At 41.6% G+C, this 21,463-nt stretch overlaps 1 protein-coding gene, 1 long non-coding RNA gene and 1 pseudogene across 7 annotated transcripts in view; 1 reads left to right on the forward strand and 2 right to left on the reverse strand.

The window, feature by feature from the left end:
• The window catches only part of grik4 (glutamate receptor, ionotropic, kainate 4), a 255,732-nt gene extending 249,775 nt beyond the window's left edge, over positions 1 to 5,957 (forward strand). For 5 of the 6 annotated variants that reach the window (XM_061827586.1, XM_061827585.1, XM_061827589.1 and 2 more), the window contains 3 exons: positions 3,017 to 3,145; positions 3,217 to 3,335; positions 5,560 to 5,957. In XM_061827586.1, the coding sequence (XP_061683570.1) occupies positions 3,017 to 3,145; positions 3,217 to 3,335; positions 5,560 to 5,949 (638 nt within the window). In that variant the 3' untranslated portion in view covers positions 5,950 to 5,957. The remainder of the gene's footprint in view (positions 1 to 3,016; positions 3,146 to 3,216; positions 3,336 to 5,559) is intronic. The other variant, XM_061827587.1, reaches the window with a different exon arrangement.
• LOC133504884 (uncharacterized) lies at positions 5,755 to 6,359 on the reverse strand. Its single transcript, XR_009796098.1, has 3 exons — positions 6,223 to 6,359; positions 5,957 to 6,124; positions 5,755 to 5,887 (listed from the first exon to the last, which is right to left on the reverse strand). It is a non-coding gene; the product is annotated as an uncharacterized LOC133504884 (long non-coding RNA).
• A 10,358-nt stretch (positions 6,360 to 16,717) lies between these two features.
• On the reverse strand, positions 16,718 to 16,836 carry LOC133505435 (5S ribosomal RNA; annotated as a pseudogene).
• Between the last annotated feature and the right edge of the window lie 4,627 nt (positions 16,837 to 21,463).

Here is a 21,463-nt window from a genome sequence, read left to right on the forward strand (position 1 = left end):
TCCCCATATTTGTAACTGAGAGTCCGGACACCCTGTGGAGGAAACTTATTTCTGCTGTTGATATCCGAAACCTTGTTCTTTCAGTCAAGACCAACAGTTGTATGTAGTGATGTGTACAGCATTTTTTTCTTTGTACTGAATCACTCGAATCACTTCTGTAAAATATTTGTTCAAAAGATTTCCCAAATCGTTCAGTTCTTTATCATCAATCGATTTAAGTGCTTCCTCGGTCCATTAATGATCCATTACTGAGGTTCACACTCACGGAAAGACTAGGCAAGTTGTAAAGTAGGAAAGGCGGGGAAATAAATGAAAAAAACCTTTCGCTAAAATATCACCTCCCTTTCTCTCTCTGTGAGGAAGCTCTCAAACACCTGGCCTTGGATTGTGAGTTGCGAGGATGCGTGCAGCGAGCTCAGCTACCGACCAGCCTTCTGCATCCGCTTACATCTTCCTGCTCTCTCACCTGACTGTTACTGTCATCTGAATAGTGGAAGGAGTCCGAGCGTTGAGAAACACTATTTATCCATCTACCAATCCATTATCTGAGACACGTCTCCTCACAAGGGTCGCAGGAATGCTGGACCGTATCCCGGCTATCATCAGACAGGAGGCAGGGTACACCCTGAACTAGTTTCCAGTTCGCCTCACTGCAGACACTGCACTGATCCACGTGTCGATCTCCCACACCATTCTTCCCTAACTCGTGATCAAGATACCAAGATACTTATCTGTTCATGTTTGAATGTTTTTATAAAGTTCAATATCGAAGAGGACTACAAGCACATTTTTCGGAGGCTAGAATGGATTAATGACATTTAGATTTATATCAGTGGGGTATGTGTTGTGACACAAGTGTTTTGATTAAATCAAGGTTGAACCTTTTTACCGCTGTTAGGAAAGCTACATTTTGCACTAAAACATTGCCATAACCACAGTGAAGCATGGTGGGAGCAGGATAGTGCTTTAGTGTTGTTTTTTCTTTTGCTGGAACTGTCTTAAGTCAAGACAGATGGACCTGCAACCATCTCCAAACAAATTTTGAATTTAATCTTTTAGGATGACAACCACCCAAAGCATACATCAAAATCAACAAATGAAGGGATAAAAGAAACGTTACAAATGAGGAAGCTGCGCACAAGCGATGTCCTCTCGATCCGACTGCACTTTTGGAAGGGAAAGTCAATATGTGCCATTGTGACAGAGTATTACCCAAAACCATGTAATGGAAAGTATTTGAAGCATGAGGTGCTTGAGCAAAATCGGGTGTGCAAAGTTGTGGGGCCAATTTATTGGATATACAGTGAAGAAAATAAGTATTTGAACACCCTGCTATGTTGCAAGTTCTCCCACTTGGAAATCATAGAGGGGTCTGAAATTTTCATCGCAGGTGCATGTCCACTATGAGAGAGATAATCTAAAAAGAAAAATCCAGAAATCACAATCTATGATTTTTTTTTTTTACAATTTATATGTGTGATACAGCTGCAAATAAGTATTTGAACACCTGCGAAAACCAATGTTAATATTAACCAATGTTAACTGCAGGAGGGATTTTGGCCCACTCCTCCACATAGATGTTCTCAAGATCAATCAGGTTTCTGGGCTGTCGCTGAGAAGCTCCCTCCAAAAATTTTCAATTGGGTTTCGGTCTGAAGACTGGCTAGGCCATGCCAGAACCTTGATATGCTTCTTACGGAGCCACTCCTTGGTTTTCCTGGCTGTGTGCTTCGGGTCATTGTCATGTTGAAAGACCTAGCCACGACCTATCTTCGATGCTCTGAGTTAGGGAAAGAGGTTGTTCCCCAAAATCTCATAATACATGGCCACGGTCATCCTCTCCTTAATACAGTGCCGTTCTCCTGTCCCATGTGCAGAAAAACACCTCCAAAGCATGATGCTACCACTCCCATGCTTCACAGTAGAGATGGTGTTCTTGGGATGGAACTCATCATTCGTTTTCCTCCAAACACAGTTAGTGGAATTATGACCACAAAGTTCCATTTTGGTCTCATCTGACCACAAAACTTTCTCTCATGACCCCTCTGTATCACCCAAATGGTCATTGGCAAACTTAAGACGGGCATTGACATGTGCTGGTTTAACCGGGGGAACCTTCCGTGCCATGCATGATTTCAAACCATGACGTCATAGTGTATTACCAACAGTCACCTTGGAAACGGTGGTCCCAGCTCTTTTCAGGTCATTGACCAAGTCCTGTCGTGTAGTCCTGGGCTGATTACTCACCTTTCTAAGGATCACTGAGACCCCACGAGGTGATATCTTGCATGGGGCTCTACTCCAATTGAGATTGATCGTCATGTTTAGCTTCTTGCATTTTGTAATGATTGGAGTGGAGTTGTACAATTTTGTCTCTGGTGTCTTTGGACAGCTCTTTGGTCTTGGCCATGTTACAAGTTTGAGCCTGACTGATTGCATGGGGTGGACAGGTGTCTTTATGCAGTTAACAACCTCACACAGGTGCATCTGATTCAGGATTATACATGGAGTGGAGGTGGACTTTTAAAGGCAAATAACAAGTATTTAAGGGTCTGAATTCTAGCTGATAGAAAGGTATTCAAATACTTATTTGGAGCTGTATCACACAAATAAATCGTTAAAAAAATCATACATTGTGATTTCTGGATTTTTCTTTTTAGATTATCTCTCTCACAATGGACATGCACCTACGATGAAAATTTCAGACCCCTCCGTGATTTCTAAGTGGGAGAACTTGCAATATAGCAGGGTGTTCAATTACTTATTTTCTTCACTGTATACCCATTGCAGAGCTACTAAATTGTGCAGGTTATAATTTACAAATATAAATATTTATTCCAACCTCATTTGTTGTACATCATAAACGATCTGCTATTTGAATGGGAACATGTTTTCTTTCTATCGCAGCTGTGGCCCTGCTATAATTTGATAAATCCTTTCATTAAAGCGCACACCCCTGGTGGACATTTGTGTGTATGAATGTAATAATAGAGCTGTGCCTCCATTTTGACTGCAGGTTCTGTGTACCGTGATGAGTTTGACCTGGCCATCCTCAAGCTGCAGGAGGACAATCGCTTGGAGATCCTCAAGAGGAAGTGGTGGGATGGTGGCAAGTGTCCAAAAGAAGAGGACCACCGGGCCAAAGGTTCTTGTCTCAATATTCTCCTTGCTTTGGTGATGCATTTGGCATCTTACCGATCCCGCTCGCTGCCCCAGGTCTTGGCATGGAGAACATCGGTGGCATTTTTGTGGTGCTGGTGTGCGGCCTACTGGTGGCCATCTTCATGGCGGTGCTGGAGTTTGTGTGGATGCTGAGGCATGTGCCAGGAAGTGAGGTGAGAGAGGCCTATGTAACCTGCATCTGCTTTGTCTCCCTCTACCCCCCCTGGCGACCCCCTACCCCCCATGGGGCTGCCAGACTCCCCCTACACTGAGCAGGTCTGACACGTAGGCACCGTCTGCTTCCAGACACAATGAGCACAAAACCAAAGATTTTACCTCACTCCGTCTACATGCATATATGTATTTCTATTAGAATCCTAAATATACAGTATATTGCATAAAGTGTGTCTTAATGAATGGAGTCGGTTCTTTTTGCTGAATTAATGGTGCTGGCAGTCGTAGCCTTTTCATCAAAGATGTGTGTGACTATTAACCTTTACTCCAAGCTAGCGTACTAGATGCCTTCCACTGTGTGCACGTCGTCATTGGTAAACAGACCAAGAGTGCAGAAAATACTGTAGGTCTCATTTTATACTGTAATATAGAAGAGTGTTGATTTCTAGTTGCTATACACTGATATTGTGTAGTTATCAGGGTGTCAGGTGAATGTAGCCTTGTCTCAGTTTGAGAAGTTTTTAACAGTCCTGTCGCAGTGGTAGTTTTGCCTTCTTCCACACAAACAGTTTGATTGCTGAGCGGATCTCTTCGATTCGTCGTCAGAATCAAAACATGCACTTTGAGTGTTCAACCCATTTCTCATGTGATGCCTTGCAAATGATACTCGCTGACTGTCATTTTCCAACTGGACTCCACACTGTGACTTTACTTCAATAAACATGCAGTATGTGAAAGTCAAATGCCAACTTGTGAGTCCTTCTTTTTGAAAACCATCAACCAGTGTTTAAACTCACTGTTGAAGATAATTGCCAAAAACATGACAGGACTGTGAACTACACAGTGCTGAATTATCGAGCTATCCCATCAAACTGTTTTTCGCCATTTTAGTTTTCCTGATTTGCGGGGGGGAGCCGAGATAAAACGGTGCCCAGTGACGCACTTGGACATCTGGCATAAGGTGTCCCTCCTCCACTATAAAAGAACTTGTGGGTCTTTGTTCCCATTTGGGGTTATCTGGTGCAATTACGAGTTAAGTTATAATTACCACGCCCATTTCTACCACTGCAATTAGCTAGATAGCAAAGTTGTACCAACGTCCCAAAAACGCAACTTCCCTGGATGCCACAATTTACAGAACAACTTGAAGACAACAGTTCTATATTTCATAATGTTTAAGACTTATTTATTATACCTAATTTTTTTAGTCATTAAAATTTGCCAAGGTTTTTAAAAACACTTCTCCTTGATATATCATATTAGAAGACATTTATTTTCATTTTACAGGGACTTTAAGTTAACTTTTTCCCCATTTTCAACCCCTGACTTGAACAAAGATGTAGCTTATTTGCATATTTTTCCAATCCCACAATCTTCACAAAACAATCTGTTCTTACTTACTCTTGAATGCACAAAAAAACCGAGACAAGGGTTTTCAATGAGCTCCATGTTAAACTGTTAATTGTTCACATTTGACAGTTGAATTTATAATGTAAAGATGGAGCAGTCGTTTTCGGATCACTTTTCATGGGAGAAAACTTAGCATTTATTGAAATTGGGGAGGAGGATTTGAGGCATGAAAGAGGTTGCAGATGGAATTAAACTCGTATCTCAAGAGTGTATTAGAAACAAAATGGAGTATTATGACCTTTCTAAACATGGCATTTTGAATACAGCTCGTACTGCGCTTCATTAAATGATGCTGGTGTGCCTAATAAAGTGTCTTGTGACTTTGTGTATGTGTGTGTGTGTGGTGTGTGTGTGTGTGTGTGTGTGTGTGTGTGTGTGTGTGTGTGTGTGTGTGTGTGTGTGGTGTGTGTGTGTGTGTGTGTGTGTGTGTGTGTGTGTGTGTGTGTGTGTGTGTGTGTGTGTACTGGATATCTGTGTCATAATTCTGTGAGAAAGTACATCTTAATTGTTGTGCGTTCCGTACTTCCTCAAATAGGAATTTATACCGAACCACCATGGGTACATCTAGTTAGTGGTGAGGCCATTATTTAATTTGTTCAAGAGGAAAAATTTAACCTATTTGAGGAATTACGGGCACATGACGTTTGACTGGTAAGTACATTTTCAGACAGTTTGACAATCAACGTTTCGGCGTGGTGATAACGATCTAAACCTCTAGTGTGTGATCAGTGTGACCTCTCTGCCGTTCCATCCCTCTCTCATCCCCTCTCCTCCATCTTTCTCTGCCTCTCTCCACCTGTGGGTGTGTTCCAGCAGTCGGCGTGCGAGGAGATGCTGCGCGAGCTGCAGGGCATCGTCCTGTGTCACGACAGCCTGCAGGTGAGGCGCCGCCGAACGTCGTCCGTCACCCGGCCGCGGCCCCTGCCCCAGGAGGAGCGCCGAGTGCGAGCGGCCGCCGTCGGCCTCGCCAACGGCAAGCTGTGCGCCGGCACGGGACTGCCCGAGCCGCTTTCCCACAGACTGGCTCAGGAGGCCGCACTGGTGGCCAGAGGCTGCAGCCACATTCGCATTTGCCCCGAGTGCAGACGCTTTCAGGGGCTCCGAATGCGCCCCGGGGAGGCAGCCGGGGTCCTGCCGTCTCCTACGCCCAGCGAGGAGAGCTTAGAGTGGGACAAGGCGACAAATAGCAGCGAACCTGAATAACACGCACCTTGCGGACATTCATCTCCGTGGCCAGCCGGTGATCTGTTGCTGGGTTGACCGACGCTGAGCGGAGGTACTGACTCATCTTTTTTTGGAATTTCCTAGGGCAGATTTGTCTTTTCCTTGCTCGTGGAAAAACTGATGAGTCTGTCTCATGTCGGCCCACGGTACTGCTCTGAACAGGACACGCAAAGGACAAACAACGATTCGGCCATTTGTACTATGCAGTATTTTCAAGTCATTTATCAGTGTGCTGTTTCTTTTCCTCCCCACCTTTTTAAATTATTCCTGCCCTCTGTTTGGACTATCAGTACTGAATAGTGTTGTTATATTGTTCTTGGGGAAAAAAATAAACATTAAACAAGTTCCTTTTTTAAAATCTGACAAATCTATGTTATAAGACGCTGACCAAAATCAGAAAAAAAAATACCTGGACTCTTTTTTTTTTTTTTGTGATTAAGCTATTTGATGTATCGGCACGTGTCCGCTTTCTTCAGTCATTTCAATGTGTGTTCCTCTTTTCAATACTTCCTTTTCCAGTGCATACAGTGACACATTGCTGTGCCTTTTGCATCATGTTTGACATCTTTGACTCCGTGTCATATTTACTATGACTTTTCCTCAGCGCTTTATGACCTCATCTCAATGTAAACACACACAGGGAAAATATTCATAAATGACTTCAGGCCAACAAATATTCGTATGACTAAAACACAGCTGCATAAACAAATAAATCGGTCCACAGTAAAGGGATAACATTCTTGTATATTTATATAAGCAGGTGACATGTGCTCTTTTAAATGTCAAGGCCCTTCAACTTCAATTGCATGTGATAGGTTGCACAAAGCCCGAGGACCCTTTCACTTCGCATCGGCTGAGTTGCGCTGACATTTTCATGCATTCATTTTCGCAAAACACAAACTTAGAATATATTAGTCTGAAATCTGGGAGTGTCCTGCAGACGGGACATCATGAACCATTATAAAGAGCTCACTCCGAAATGTTTCTATTCAACATCCTCGCTCTAATTTTGCTAAAATCTTACAAAAAGTAAGAGAGGCACTAGTTTTTAGTGATGCAATATTTTTTTTCTACACATAACTGTCATCTGTCACTCAAACAACTACAACCTGGAAAAATTTGATCTAGCATTATTTTATGTGGCGGCACGGTGAAGTGGATGGATACAGCTTCTGCCTCACAGTTCTGAGGACCGGGGTTCAAGTCTAGCACTGCCTGTCTGGAGTTTGCATGTCTCCCATGTACAGTGCATACTCACAGTTGACAACGAGGCACTCTACAGCAGCCACGCCAGCTGTATCAATTAAGGGAAGATGCATTTTCAGGGTGTAGGCGTAGCTATCTAGCTAACTGCATGTCAAAATTGCACCTGATAACCGCTGATGCTCGTGAAAGCCCTGAAGTTCATAGATAAAGTCACAATAGATTACTACTAGCATCTACATACAATGTATTAGAATCAAAATTTCTCAATTTATTTCACAGCATCTTTAAACTCTTCACAGGTAAATACAGAAAAATTTTTCCCCTTCAGGGATGCCAGAGGTGTCAATTTGAGTGGTGGTGTTCATTCAAGTAGACAACATACTCGTGGTCCAATATTTTTGGAAGCGTTTATACATGGAATATTTTCCAGCACAATGGGTGTTTCTACTCTGCATAAACAAAATTCTTGAAAAACCCACAATAAGGCCAATAAACCAACAGGTAACCAGTCCATGCTGTGCCACCAGCCTCGTGACCTTAACGAGGACAAAGACTATCACAAGCTCAGAGCTTGCTTTTTTGGAACTCGCCAATGAAGACCCATCCATTTTCTTAGCTGCTTATCCTCACAAGGGTCACTGGAGTGCTGCTATCTTCGGGCAGGATGCGGGCTACACCCTGAAATGATTGCCAGCCAATCGATGGCCGCTGAAAATTGCTCCAAGTAATTTTGAACTCACGTAGCCATTTTCAACTACTGTGTCCTTTGGCAAAAAAAGATACCTGGTGCGTACTATTTACAGTTGGTTAATTTTCATCCAAAGAGGTACTCAGTACCGATCACAGCAGACTGGGCACTCGCTACATCTTGGTTCACTCACCTGAATTCGGTCCAGGAAACTTAAGTTCACTTTCTACTCAGTGACTTTGTAAATAGGAGCGTGAATGATAGTTGGTACAATGCGCCTCGAGATTAACTGGCAACCCAGCCTGGGGTTACCCCGGCTATCATCCAAAATCACCAAGGATAGGCTCCACCTCTCCTTGACCCTGAACAAGGTATGTGGTATATAAAGATGGATTCATAGTTGAAAAACAGATCATTTTCCTTTTTGCGTATCATGAGCCAATGAGGACTTTCATCATGTATATTTAATGTGCCGTGTGCTTTTTTTTTTTTTTTTCTTATTTACATGGCGCACCCTTCCAGAAGAGAGCAACACCATTTGGATCCCCTCTCTCTTTTTGAAAGCACTCATCCATCTGCTGAAATCGCCCGTGCTTATCTCTCTGATGTGTCCATCTTTTTAAATGCGCTGATCACCTTCACTCCATCACTCTCCTTCTTGACATTAACAGCGGCTTCAAGGTGCCTCTGCCTTTCCCACAGTCGTGCAGTATTTCAGTTTTTAAAGGAGTTGAAGAGAATTTATGACATCAAAATGGAAAGATTTTGCATGACGGCTTTTTCCAATTGCATTTTTGACTGTGTAGAAGGCCAAAATATTAGATACACCTTTCAGTGTGACGCAGTGCTGTTCCGCAGTTTTTTCAATCAACCAGTCTAATGCAACCTTGAATCATTGTGCTATCAGCACAGTTAGACTTTGTACTCCGGTTAAGAACGTCAACAAGACATGTGCGAAGCCATTTTGACCACAGTGTGCGTGCCTCAGTCCAGTGCTGCAGTGAATCGGCAAGCAGTGACCTTTTGTTGTCATCTCCCGAGGATCCGATTGAGACAGTCTAAATACTGGAGTGATGTGATGACTATATCCCGGTTTCGGGCATGTAAATACCCTGTAGTATTGCTCCGACACAGACCTACATGTGTATCTGCAGTGAACATGAACGTAACACTGGCTATGTACCCTGAGAAAATGAATGAATTAATTAGTTAATCCATCATGATTGTTTTGTGTTCTCCACCCTCAGTTCCTATATAATGAATTATTCCATCTTCTGACTGCACATGAGGAGACGTGATTCAGAAGGAGGGTAGCAACACAAACTGGTTGGGATCTCGTGAGGAAAATGAAGATGAGTAATCCTTTTGGTAAAGTGAACACAAGATGAAAATAAATGTTCATATCTCCTGAATGAAAATACAAAGGTTGCAACCTGTTTGACGTGGACATCTCATGTGCTGAGCTGCCAAAAGAAACAGCCAAAGGTGCAGTGGCACTGCTGTTAGTTTCAGACAAGAAGGATACAGTAGTGATCACGTGGCATGTGTGATACAAGTGACGCATTTCGTCATGAAGATGTATGTATGAAAGCGGTTGATCAGGTAAACTGTATGAAATGTTGATTAATTTTCCTCTTAATTACAGAAAAAGTGTGGATGATTCACCTGGTAGTTTTAAGGACTCTATGTAGCTTGTGAAATACTACAGTGAAGAAATTAAGTATTTGAACACCCTGCGATATTGCAAGTTCTCCCACTTAGAAATCATGGAGGGCTCTGAAATTTTGTTCGTAGGTGGACATCCATTATGAGAAAGATAATCTAAAAATAAAAATCCAGAAATCAAAATGTATGATTTTTTTTAACGATATATGTGATACAGCCGCAAATAAGTATTTGAACACCTGTCCATCAGCTAGAATTCTGACCCTCACAGATCTATTAGTCTGCCTTTAAAAATCCACCTCCACTCCATGTATAAACCTGAATCAGATGCACCTGTGTGAGGTCGTTAACTGCATAAAGACACCTGTCCACCCCATACAATCAGTAAGACTCAAACTTGTAACATGGCCAAGACCAAAGACACCAGATACAAAGTTGTACAACTCTACATAGCTGAAAAGGGCGATGGAAAAATTGCCAAGCAGCTTGATCAAAAAAGGTCCACTGTTGGAGCAATTATTAGAAAATGGAAGAAGCTAAACTTGACAGTCAATTTCAATCAGAGTGGAGCCCCATGCAAGAGATCACCTCGTGGGGTCTCAATGATCCTGAGAAAGGTGAGGAATCAGCCAAGGACTACACGACAGGACTTGGTCAATGACCTGAAAAGAGCTGGGACCACCGTTTCCAAGGTGACTGTTGGTAATAAAGGGTTAGGGTTAGACGTCATGGTTTGAAATCATGTATGGCACGGAAGGTTCCCCTGCTGAAACCAGCACATCTCAAGACGCGTCTTAAATTTCCCAATGACCATTTGGACGATACAGAGGAGTCTTTGGAGAAGGTTTTGTGGTCAGATGAGACCAAAATAGAACTTTTTGGTCATAATTCCACTAACCATGTTTGGAGGAAGATGAATGATGAGTTCGATCCCAAGAACATCATCCCTACTGTGAAGCATGGTGGTGGTAGCATTATGCTTTGGGGGTGTTTAACTGTATTAAGGAGAGGATGACCTCGGCCATGCATTGTGAGATTTTGGGGAACAATCACTTTCCCTCAGTCAGAGCATTGAAGATGGGTCGTGGCTGGGTCTTTCAACATGACAATGACCCGAAGTACACAGCCAGGAAAACGAAGGAGTGGCTCCGAAAGAAGCATTTCAAGGTTGTTTTGGCATGGCATAGCTAGTTTCGAGACCTAACCCCAATACAAAATCTTTGGAGGGAGCTGAAACTCCGTGTTTTTCAGCAACAGCCCAGAAACCTGTCTGATCTAGATAAAATATGTGTGGAGGAGTGGGCCAAAATCCCACTGCCGTGTGTGCAAACCTGGTAAAAAAAAAACTACAGGAAACGTTTGACCTCTGTAATGGCAAACAAAGGCTACTGTACCAAATATTAACATTGGTTTTCTCAGGTGTTACAAGTACTTATCTGCAGCTGTATGACACAAATAAATCATTTAAAAAAATCATACATTGTGATTTCTGGATTTTTCTTTGTAGATTATCTCTCTCACAGTGGATATGCATCTACGATGAAAATTTCCGACCCTCCATGATTTCTAAGCGGGAGAGCTTGCAATATAGTAGGGTGTTCAAATACTTATTTTCTTCACTGTATTTACCAGAAATGTAGCTGGAGCTGGCTGGAGTTTGTGTGTGTCTTTCCCTTCCCCTCTCTGCCTGTGGTTGTCCCAGCGGATGAGCCGCAACTGCAGGAGAAATGCCTCAAAATCAGTCACTCAGCACACATTCAGAGTATTCACTGTATTTTTTTATTTATTTTTTTGCACTCATCACATCCAGGCGCAGACACCTATTCAGAGTTTTTTTTTGGGGGGGTGGGCTGGTTTGCGGCCGGGCGAGTGTGGGTGTCAAGACTGGGTTTCAATACATCAGTGTTTCTTCCCGGTCTAGACACCATGCCCCTCTTCCTGGGCTGCCCCTCAAGATCTATAGCTCTCACACACATCTCTTCTCTGTTTAATACATTACATGCACCTGTCACTAGAGGGCAGAGGGTTTGGGACGAGGCCAGTTTGGTTGTGGGGTAGCAGTCCTTGGCAGCTCCCCAACCCACATTCTCACGGGGTAGGCCAATGACTGCCACTTTGAGACCTGGCAGTACTAGTAAGAGTGGTGATGGGATTCTCACTGGGCTCATGGGGGAAGTCCTGGGGGTAGGCCTCGCTGGCTTGATGGCTGGTTGGTATGGGGGCTTCACTGTCATACCTCGTGGCTGCTCCCCCGGTCGCCCCCCTTATTGTCCTCTGTCCTACATGCTTCCCCTCCTGTACCTTGTTCTGTTCTTATCTTGTCCTGTCCTATATTGTCCTGTCCTTCACTCACAGGATGGGGCACTCCTGTCCTATACCACGTTCAAATCCAGCAAGTAACTGTCGTAGTTATATAATGCTATACTTTCCTCCTTTACAGCTAAGTGCTTTGCCTTTTGTTGTCTTCTTTTCCTGTATTATTTCGATACCTTTTTATGTCAGCCCCATTTAAAAACTTTGTTCTGTTCAACTGAACTGAACAATAAATACCATCATCATGCAAAGAAACCAGAGTGGCATCTTAAAAGTCCACTGTGACACAGTGTTCTGCCATAAAAGGGACACAATCTTTATTTCTTCTTCACCTAACATCCGAACAGAAAAAAAAGGAATATGATTTTCCAAAATTCATACTTTTTAGTTCATGATAAGTGTTCATTGAAGTAAACGGATATGGAGAGTGTTGAATTTTCCGTGGGCCCCCCAAATGACTAAATAGTTCCCTTTCCCCGGCACTAAATCAGTAATTGCCAATTACCGTGAAGACAAGTGAATCTGTAAAGTGAATTAAAATTTAACTTTGACCTTCTCTGAAGAGACATTTTTAGCAGCCTTTCTTTTGTTAGCATCTTATTTCCATTCCAAATGCGCCCTGTTCACATCACTTTTGTGCACTTTATGCTGATATATTTGCCCTTTTGAGCTGTTTAACGGTGCCATGCTAATACTTCCTCTCTACTGTACGTGTTTAATTATTCAGGCAGGTGAAACACACCAATGGGAACTGCTTGGTCCTGACAGGACGGGTCCAATAAAACATGTCAACCAGGAGACCCTGATTATACATACAGTACAACATCTCCCATGTATTAAGGAATATTTTCAGACTTGATGTTTTTCTCTTGTATGGATGTGGATTTTCTCAGATTCTCCTTTTTTAGTTTCTGGTCAACCTCAATATTCAAACGCTTTGCAGATGTGGAGGGTCTTGTGACTGGGTCTAACTTGGGCCTTATCCTTGACTTTATTTTTTTATCCCACGTACTATATTTTCCTTGAACTCAAATCCCCGTTATTATAACAATACAGTATTTATGATTAATTGTATGGAAGCTTTGGTGTCGTTGAGGCGGCTCACTGAGGTGATGTCCTATCTATGGTTCATTAAGGCTGCTTACTTGCTGAGGGGTGTGTTGTACATTTTGGCCAAAACCTCCTCAGTCTGTTTTCTAGAGAATTTGGAAAAAAAAAAAAAGAAGAGGAGCGTTAACTTAGCCTTCAGCTGATGATGACGGGCAGACGGGTACACACTGATTACGATTACTGTACTTCTTTGAATTGGTTCCTTCACCTGCACTTGCCTATATGGAAAATTACATTTTGGGCATTCCAACATCAGAAGATGTACTCAATGGCTATTTAGCCTGTGATTGAATTTGTGAAATAAAATTACACAACTTTATTTTTTTCAAATACATATTAACAACAGGTTAGAGTTGAATATCTTTGTCTTTTTAATGACTTCTACTACAAGTGATGATACTGAAAATGAATGTCAGAGTACAACATTTTACAGCAAGTAACATTTCAAAAATAGGTACAGGTTTTATTTCTAAAATGTATATTTAATATGATGGTAAACCACTATAACAATATGCACGGTTAAAACATTCACACTGCACTTAAATATAGGACAGTGAAATAACTTCACTAAAATAATAATTCAATTAAATTGCATTGTACGTTAAAAGGTAAATTAAAAAATGTACCTAGATAAGTGAAATTTAACACCTTGAAAAGATTACATGCTTGGAAGTGAAATACAAAGGGGCTGTACTAATTTGATGTTTTGAATTAAAAGAAGGTTCAAGCCACATACGTACAACACATAAGTAACATTATGGAAAACTTAAACATGTAATTGATCATTTCAAATCCAACAAGAGGGAACAGAACTCTTCCACTATGCTCTGAAGGAATATGTTTGTATAGTAAGTGACACACTACACTGCAGTTCCAATCATAATTATATTATTAAGTGATTACGTTTTACCAGAAATCTGCAGTGCAAGTGTTCTCAATTTGTCCAGGTCTACTGCCTCTTGAGCGGCGGAACTTCAAAAAATAAAATGATGGCGACCTCTAGTGGACATTAGGCCATATTACAGCTGAGTTGTTTCTACCCTTACTGTAAATCATTCACTATTGTTCTGTATTCGGGGTTGCATTCCCACAAGATGTACATTTCCCGTATGAATTATTTAAAAATCGTTTGACAGAATGTGCATGCACAGGAACACAGCATTACTTTTTATTTTGCCTTTAACAAAGTGAGCAAATTCTTTTGAGTGTGTAACCAGGGTGAATGACTTGAATGATGATAGTTGATTTTAGACTTCTTCTCTCGCGCAGTAGTTTGAATTTGTGAAGTGTCACTTTAAAAAGGAGAGTTTATCATTCAACAGGTACATTGATAAAAAAAAAATACTCATGGGAAAAATTCTGAAAGATACGAACATGATTATTGAGGGACTGGTTATATAATTGCCTTTTCTCTTTCTCTGCTTAACGGCACGGACATGCTCTTTTGCCAGTGAAATGGATAGAGAGCAATTATCTACTCACAGGGTAGCCGTTATATTTTAATTACTTATTCACAAAAATCAACCACTCATTTTATAGATACCAGTGGGAGGGTTGGGGGGGAGGCCCTCCATCAACCTAATAATGGAGGCAGGAATGTGCACAGACATTTTTAGGGGAAAGTGGGGAACCCAAAAAAAGGTCACCCGTTACCAAAATTAGTCATGCAATACAAAAAAAACAAGTATATATTTACCGTATGTATTTTGGTCTGTTAATACACAGTCCATAATACAACCACTACCAAAGGAGGTGAAAGAAAGCTGCACTGGATATAAAAAGCCAATACACATTTGTCCAAATGGCAGGTGTTTGTCAATGTACAAAAATGAGGCCAGGATAAATCATTTTAAAACTTTGCTCTCACTTCTAGTTAACTTGTAAAGTAAAAGTAAAAGTCAAAATAAACAACTGATATTACAATGCCTTGTGAAAGTATTCGGCCCCCTTGAACTTTTCAACATTTTGCCACATTTCAGGCTTCAAACATAAAGATATTAAATTACATTTTTTGTCACGAATCAACAACAAGTGGGACGCAATCATGAAGCGGAACGAAATTTATTGGATATTTTACTCATTTTTAACAAATAAAACCTGAAAAGTGGGGCGTGCAATATTATTCAGCCCCCTTGCATTAATATTTTGTACCGCCACCTTTTGCTGCAATTACAGCTGCAAGTGGCTTGGGGTATGTCTGTATCACTTTTGCACATCGAGAGAATTAAATTGTTGCCCATTCTTCCTTGCAAAACAGCTCGAACATAGTGAGGTCGAATGAAAACTTTGTGAACAGCAGTCTTCAGCTCTGCCCGCAGTTTCTCAATGGGATTCAGCTCTGGACTTTGACTTGGCCCTTCTAACACCCGGATATGTTTATTCATGAACCATTCCATTGTAGATTTGGCTTTATGTTTTGGATCATTGTCCTGTTGGAAGATAAATCTCCGTCCCAGTCTCAGGTCTTTTGCAGACTCCAACAGAAAAGCAGGCCCAAACTATGAGGCTCCCACCACCACTTTTGACAGTGGGATGGTGTGTTCAGGGTGATGAGCTGTGTGGCTTTCACGCCAAACATATCGTTTTGCATTGTGGCCACAAAGTTTGATTTTGCTTTCATCCTTCTTCCACATGTTTGGTGTGTCTCCCAGGTGGCTAGTGGCAAACTTTAAACGGATATCTTTGAGAAATGGCTTTCTTCTTGCCCCTCTTCCATAAAGGCCAGATTTGTGCAGTGATTATTGTCCTATGGACAGACTCTCCCACCTCAGCTGTCGATCTCCACAGTTCATCACCTCTTGCCTGCATCTCTGATCAGTCTTCTCCTTGTTCGAGGTGAAAGTTTAGAGCAGGGGTCGGGAACCTATGGATCGCGAGTCACACTTGGCTCTTTTCGTGGTTGCGCATTGCTCACAGAGCCCTCATAATGACATACTATATACAGCACGGATGCTCAGTCGATCGCGAGGCAGTTCTGGTTGATCGCGTGATTGTGTGGCCAAAAACAAACAAAAAAAAAACGTTAGGCTGACATTTTTTTTCTAACATTTCGGTACCACACATAACTTTCTCTAACAATGACTTGCTGCACGGCCTCCAATGATGGCCACAAACTCTTCTTCCTAGTCTACCTTGCACCGCCCCCCTACGCTGTTAAAGGGCTACACACATAATTACAAATGTTGCAGTCCTTACACAGCCTATCAATGTGGTTTATAATAACAGAGTGCTTATGCGCTGCTCACCACTGGAATTTTTTTTACATAAAGAGATGCCTCTGTCGGCAAGCATTGTTGGCAAGCGGAAATAATTTGGGATAAATAAAAAAAAAATTCAACCTGAAGACCAGCTGATTGTGAAAACTTGGAACGCACTTCGCGTCACATACCAAACACTGGGGTATGTGAATATTGCTGTACTGACAATGTTTGGTTCTACCTATGCATATGAAGTCTTTCTCACATAAAAAAAAACATTAAAACAACCTCTGTTCACAAATAACGGATGGAAATCTCAAAGTCTGCATGAAGTTTAATTTAATGATGTATGAAACAGACGACAAAGCCATCAACATGGAAGTCGCATTAATGATAAGAAGTACTTTTGTCATCACCGGTTAGCAACATCATTTCTTCTTTGCCTTTCGGCTTGTCCCATTAGGGGTCGCCACCGCATGTCATCTTAGACGAACGCATATCTGTTTGGCACAGTTTTACGCCGGATGCCCTTCCTGACGCAATCCCTCTGCATTTAGCCGGGGAGAAAAGCTTACACCACCTGGTATTCCCAAGCGGTCTCCCATCCAAGCACTAACCAGGGCCAAACCCGCTTAGCTTCCGAGATCTAATGAGATCGGGAATTCTCAGGGTAGCATGGCCGTAAGCCGGTTAGCAACATCATTATGTTCTTAAAATGCATTTAGAGACTTATTGCACTAAAGTGTTGGTCTTTCAGAAATTGCATGAATACACTTGTATTTAGTTTGAAAATATCATATGGCTCTTTTGGAATTACATTTTAAAATATTTTCCATTTATAGCTCTCTCAGCCTAAAAGGTTCCCGCCCCTGGTTTAGAGGGATGGCCGGGTCTTGGTAGATTTGCAGTGGTATGATACTCCTTCCATTGCAATATGATTGCTTGCTCAGTGCTCCTTGAGATATTTAAACCTTGGGAAATCGTTTTGTGTCCAAATCCAGCTTTAAACTTCTCCACAACAGTATCTTGGACCTGCCCGGTGTGTTCCTTGGTCTTCACGATGCTCTCTGCACTTCAAGCAGAACCCTGAGACTCTCACAGAGCACGTGCATTTATATAGAGACTCGATTACACACAGGTGGATTCTATTTATCATCAGTCAACATTGGATCATTCAGAGATCCTCACTGAACTTCTGAAGTGAGTTTGCTGCACTGAAAGTAAAGGGGCCAAATAATATTGCACGCCCCACTTTTCAGTTTTTATTTGTTAAAAAAGTATAAAATACTCAATAAATTTCGTTCCACTTCACAATTGTGTCCCACTTGTTGATTCTTGACAAAAAAAAAAATATTTTGTTTGAAATGTGGCGAAACCTTGAAAAGTTCAAGGGGGCCGAATACTTTTACAAGGCACTGTAAGTTGTTGCACAGGTGTGAACACCCTCTTATCGACGGGTTCAGGATGGGTTTTTAAGTCTTTAATCTTTTATTGCACTGAGGGTCTGAGATGAACGCTATTTCAGTTATACTGTATGTCGTATATGTATAACACATCTGACAATAAAGTTACTCGAATGTGAGAATTGTAAGGAATCACATTCAACATATGAAAAAAAAAACATTGGCACATACCCGTCAGATTTTAAAGTGCCTCTGATTAACCACAGATAAATTAAAGTGGGGGCATATTTACAACTCTCGAGACACTTTTTTCCACAGGGTAAAAGGGCAGGTGCTTGAGCCACAATTGGGCTATGGATGCACATGCCTGGATGGAGGTTTTGTTTCCAGTCTGTCCCTTCGAAAGTGATTTAAGTGCTTTTAGGCAGTTCTGCAATCATCTGTAAAAGTACAAAACGACTATCCGATACTAAAAGCTGTAGCTTACATTGAGTACGACCAAACAACGGACTCGTTAATTGTAAGGTAAAATGAACAAGAGGCAGTTTGGATGTGGAAGGTGAAGCTATCTCGCTACACTTACAGTAAAACAAAAAAGCAATATAATGTGATCTAACACAAAAACTTTTTAAAAATGCTGCTTTGCTATTGTAGGGATAAGAAATACATAGTTGCATACAATAATAGTCGGTATACTGCAATGGACATCTGAATTGTTGTTATCCAATGAAAAGAATGTCTATCTCCCATGACCCTTGTGGAGAAGTGGCTCAGAGGATGGATGGATGGATGGATGGATGGATGGATGGATGGATGGATGGATGGATGGATGGATGGATGGATGGATGGATGGATGGATGGATGGATGGATGGATGGATGGATGGATGGATGGATGGATGGATGGATGGATGGATGGATGGATGGATGGATGATGGATGGATGGATGGATGGATGGATATCCAAATGTTGGGGCTCACAGAGAGCCATTCACACTCACATCAATGTGTGTGAATTTAGACTAACGTCCCTTTGTTCAATACATCAAAATGCGACAAGGCAATTGTATTGCGTTTCTGACCATTTAATCTCACACACATCAACACAACACAAACACGATAAAATAGCTGACACAAAATAGGCGCTCAAGAACAAAGTAGTTGAGCCACAACAGCAAATAGTCACCAATGTTGAACGAGTGTTCCCAAACAAGCAAATGTTTGTCCCAGTGGGCTAAGTTAGCGAAAGTTCCAGCCGGTCCAAAAATGAAAGGCAGCAGGCGTCCGTGTAGTTAGCATTCCAAGTAGCATAGTTTCCCAGAGCAGCAGTTAGATTGTTAGAAGAAGCCTCATTGTCTGTCTTTCTTGTCCTCACATAGGTAATCCTTGAAACATTTCAGACTTCCGTGTCACAAAGGACATAAAGAGTATGCGTCACATGGACCCAAGAGTGTTAGAGGAAACCGCATCACATCATAAGGACTTAAAAGAATGAAATGAAAGAGTGTCAAAAAGATCCCTATTATTACAACTTAAAAGCATAATAAGTAAATAAAGAAAACAGAAAATAAAAATACACACACACACACACACACATAACAAAAGGATAAAGGATTTCCTTGAGGAAAACAAAGTTACAGAGAACGTTTCTGTTGTAATATATAACTAAGTAACACTTAAAACATGTTAAAACAGAAAACACAGAAAAATACAACAGAAGTTTCAAACATCAAACACAACTTTTCTTTGGAGAGCGCATCAGTGCTTGCAATTGTCTCCACCTAAGCACCAATTAGTTGTCCCCTACAAAATGTCCCAAGAATTCAACCTGGGCCTTTTCAATCTCGCACTTTGCAAGATTGATGCAGTCTCCCTGCCGACAGTCTCTCGAAGAACTGCTAAATCCTCTTCCATGGTGTAAATGATGACATCATTCATGTAGGCTTTGACACCTTCAAGACCCGATGTCACGTTGTTGACGAGCCTTTGGAATGTTGCTGGGGCATTCTTCAAGCTGAACGGCATCACTTTGTATTGATACAGTCCGTTAGGTGTAGCTAATGGCGCCATCTTCTTAGCACGGTCCGTGAGTGGCACCTGCCAGAAGTCATTCACAAGGTCAAACTTGCTCTAAAAAGCTTGACTGACGTGATGAATGCAATTGTCCATTCTTGGCAGAGCGTAGGAGTCAGTTTGTGACAGTGCATTGACAGTGTTCATATTAGCGCAGCCTCCACAACCACCACCACCACTCCTTCCACAGAATCCCACTCTTTGTATGATTCATTTGATATGGATGTTGTTTCACAGGCTCAGCATCACCCACATCTATATCATGATTAACTAGGCATGTGCAGCCAGGCACAACAGGTTAGAAAACTCCAAAAGCAATTGTGACATTTCAGGTTTCTGGTCAGTTGACAAATGTCACTTTCTCATCAGGGTGATCTAACACATCGGAATTGCACAACTTTGGTGAAGCATTATCACTCACATCATCAAACTTGACATTGCTAACAACATCATCAACATTGTCATTGACACTTGCATCATATAATCAGTAACTGGGGAGGAGAGTGTTGTTGCAATACAACTGACTTGTTTGTTCTTTAACATATTTTCAGACTTATCAGAAGGACCTGAGGAGTTTGTAGATAAGTCATCAGCCTCTGAGGCTAAAGAATGAACCATAACTGTATCTGATATATCACCAATGGAATCATTCGACAAAGAAGTCTTGGAAAAAATGTCTTTTGACATCGAAGAAGTCACTGCATAAGACGGAAAAATACCCGGGAAGTTACACACTAACTTCTCTGTACTGGGCGAACACTCCAGAGAAACATTGACAATAGGATCAGCACCAACTTGTGCCCCCATAAGATTGCTGCCGATCAACAAATCAACACCTGGAACTGGAAGAGGGTCGAGAACACCAACCTCGATGGTGTCAGAAACCAAATCTGAACTCAAATTCCCAATATGCATAGGAGCAAGAGAACAGCCATTTATACCCTTAATAATAATATCTGTGTTAGCTTAAGACTCTGCAGAAAAAGGAAAAACATCCTTCAAAATCAGAGAACGCAGAGCTCCAGTGTCCCTCAGAATAGTAACAGGCCTTGGGGTTGAATTATCTCCCATAAGTGAAACTGAACCATTGTGGAAAAAAAGGCAAAAACCGGAACTTCAGAATCTGAAACTTCATTGTCAGAATCAAAACTCTCCTCAGAACCACCTGGCAAGGAAGGCTGAGGTGCGATATATGCACAAGCATTTGGGGAAATAGTGAACTGATTTTTGTATTTGAGCTTTTTGCAAACAGAAAACAAGTGGCCAGGCTTCTTACAATAGGCAGAGACAGGTCCTTGAACCAGAGAATATGAATTTGAACCTGCCTTATGATCACTTGACTCTGTATGAGAAACGGGAGACTGAAAAGAACTCTTGTGAGTCAAAAAATAATTATATGCTAACACCGCTGGATCATGTAAGGTTTTAACATTCTGTTAATCCAAATAAGTCCTGAGATTGGAATGAACACACTGCTTAAAATCCTACACCAAAACCAACTGCCTCAAACTCTGCCAATCTGAAACGGTCTTTGAACTACACCACCCATCAAACAAAGTTTCCTTTTCCCTAGCAAACTCTACAAAGCTCTCATTGTCCCTTTTTTGAGTACTTCTAAATTTCTGATGGTATGCTTAAGGGCACTAACTCATAAAATTCCAGTAGCGTCTGACAAGATCATAGTCAGAACTTTGCTCAATAGAAAACCAAATGTTTGTCCTAGCGGATATTCCAAGTTAGCGAAAGTTCCAGCCGAAAAAAAAACGAAAGGCAGCAGCCGTTCCAGGTAGCATAGTTTCCTAGAGCATCGGTTAGGTCGTAAGAAGAAGCCTCGTTGTCCG

This window comes from Syngnathoides biaculeatus, chromosome 8, assembly GCF_019802595.1.
Source record: "Syngnathoides biaculeatus isolate LvHL_M chromosome 8, ASM1980259v1, whole genome shotgun sequence".
NCBI classification, from domain to species: domain Eukaryota; kingdom Metazoa; phylum Chordata; class Actinopteri; order Syngnathiformes; family Syngnathidae; genus Syngnathoides; species Syngnathoides biaculeatus.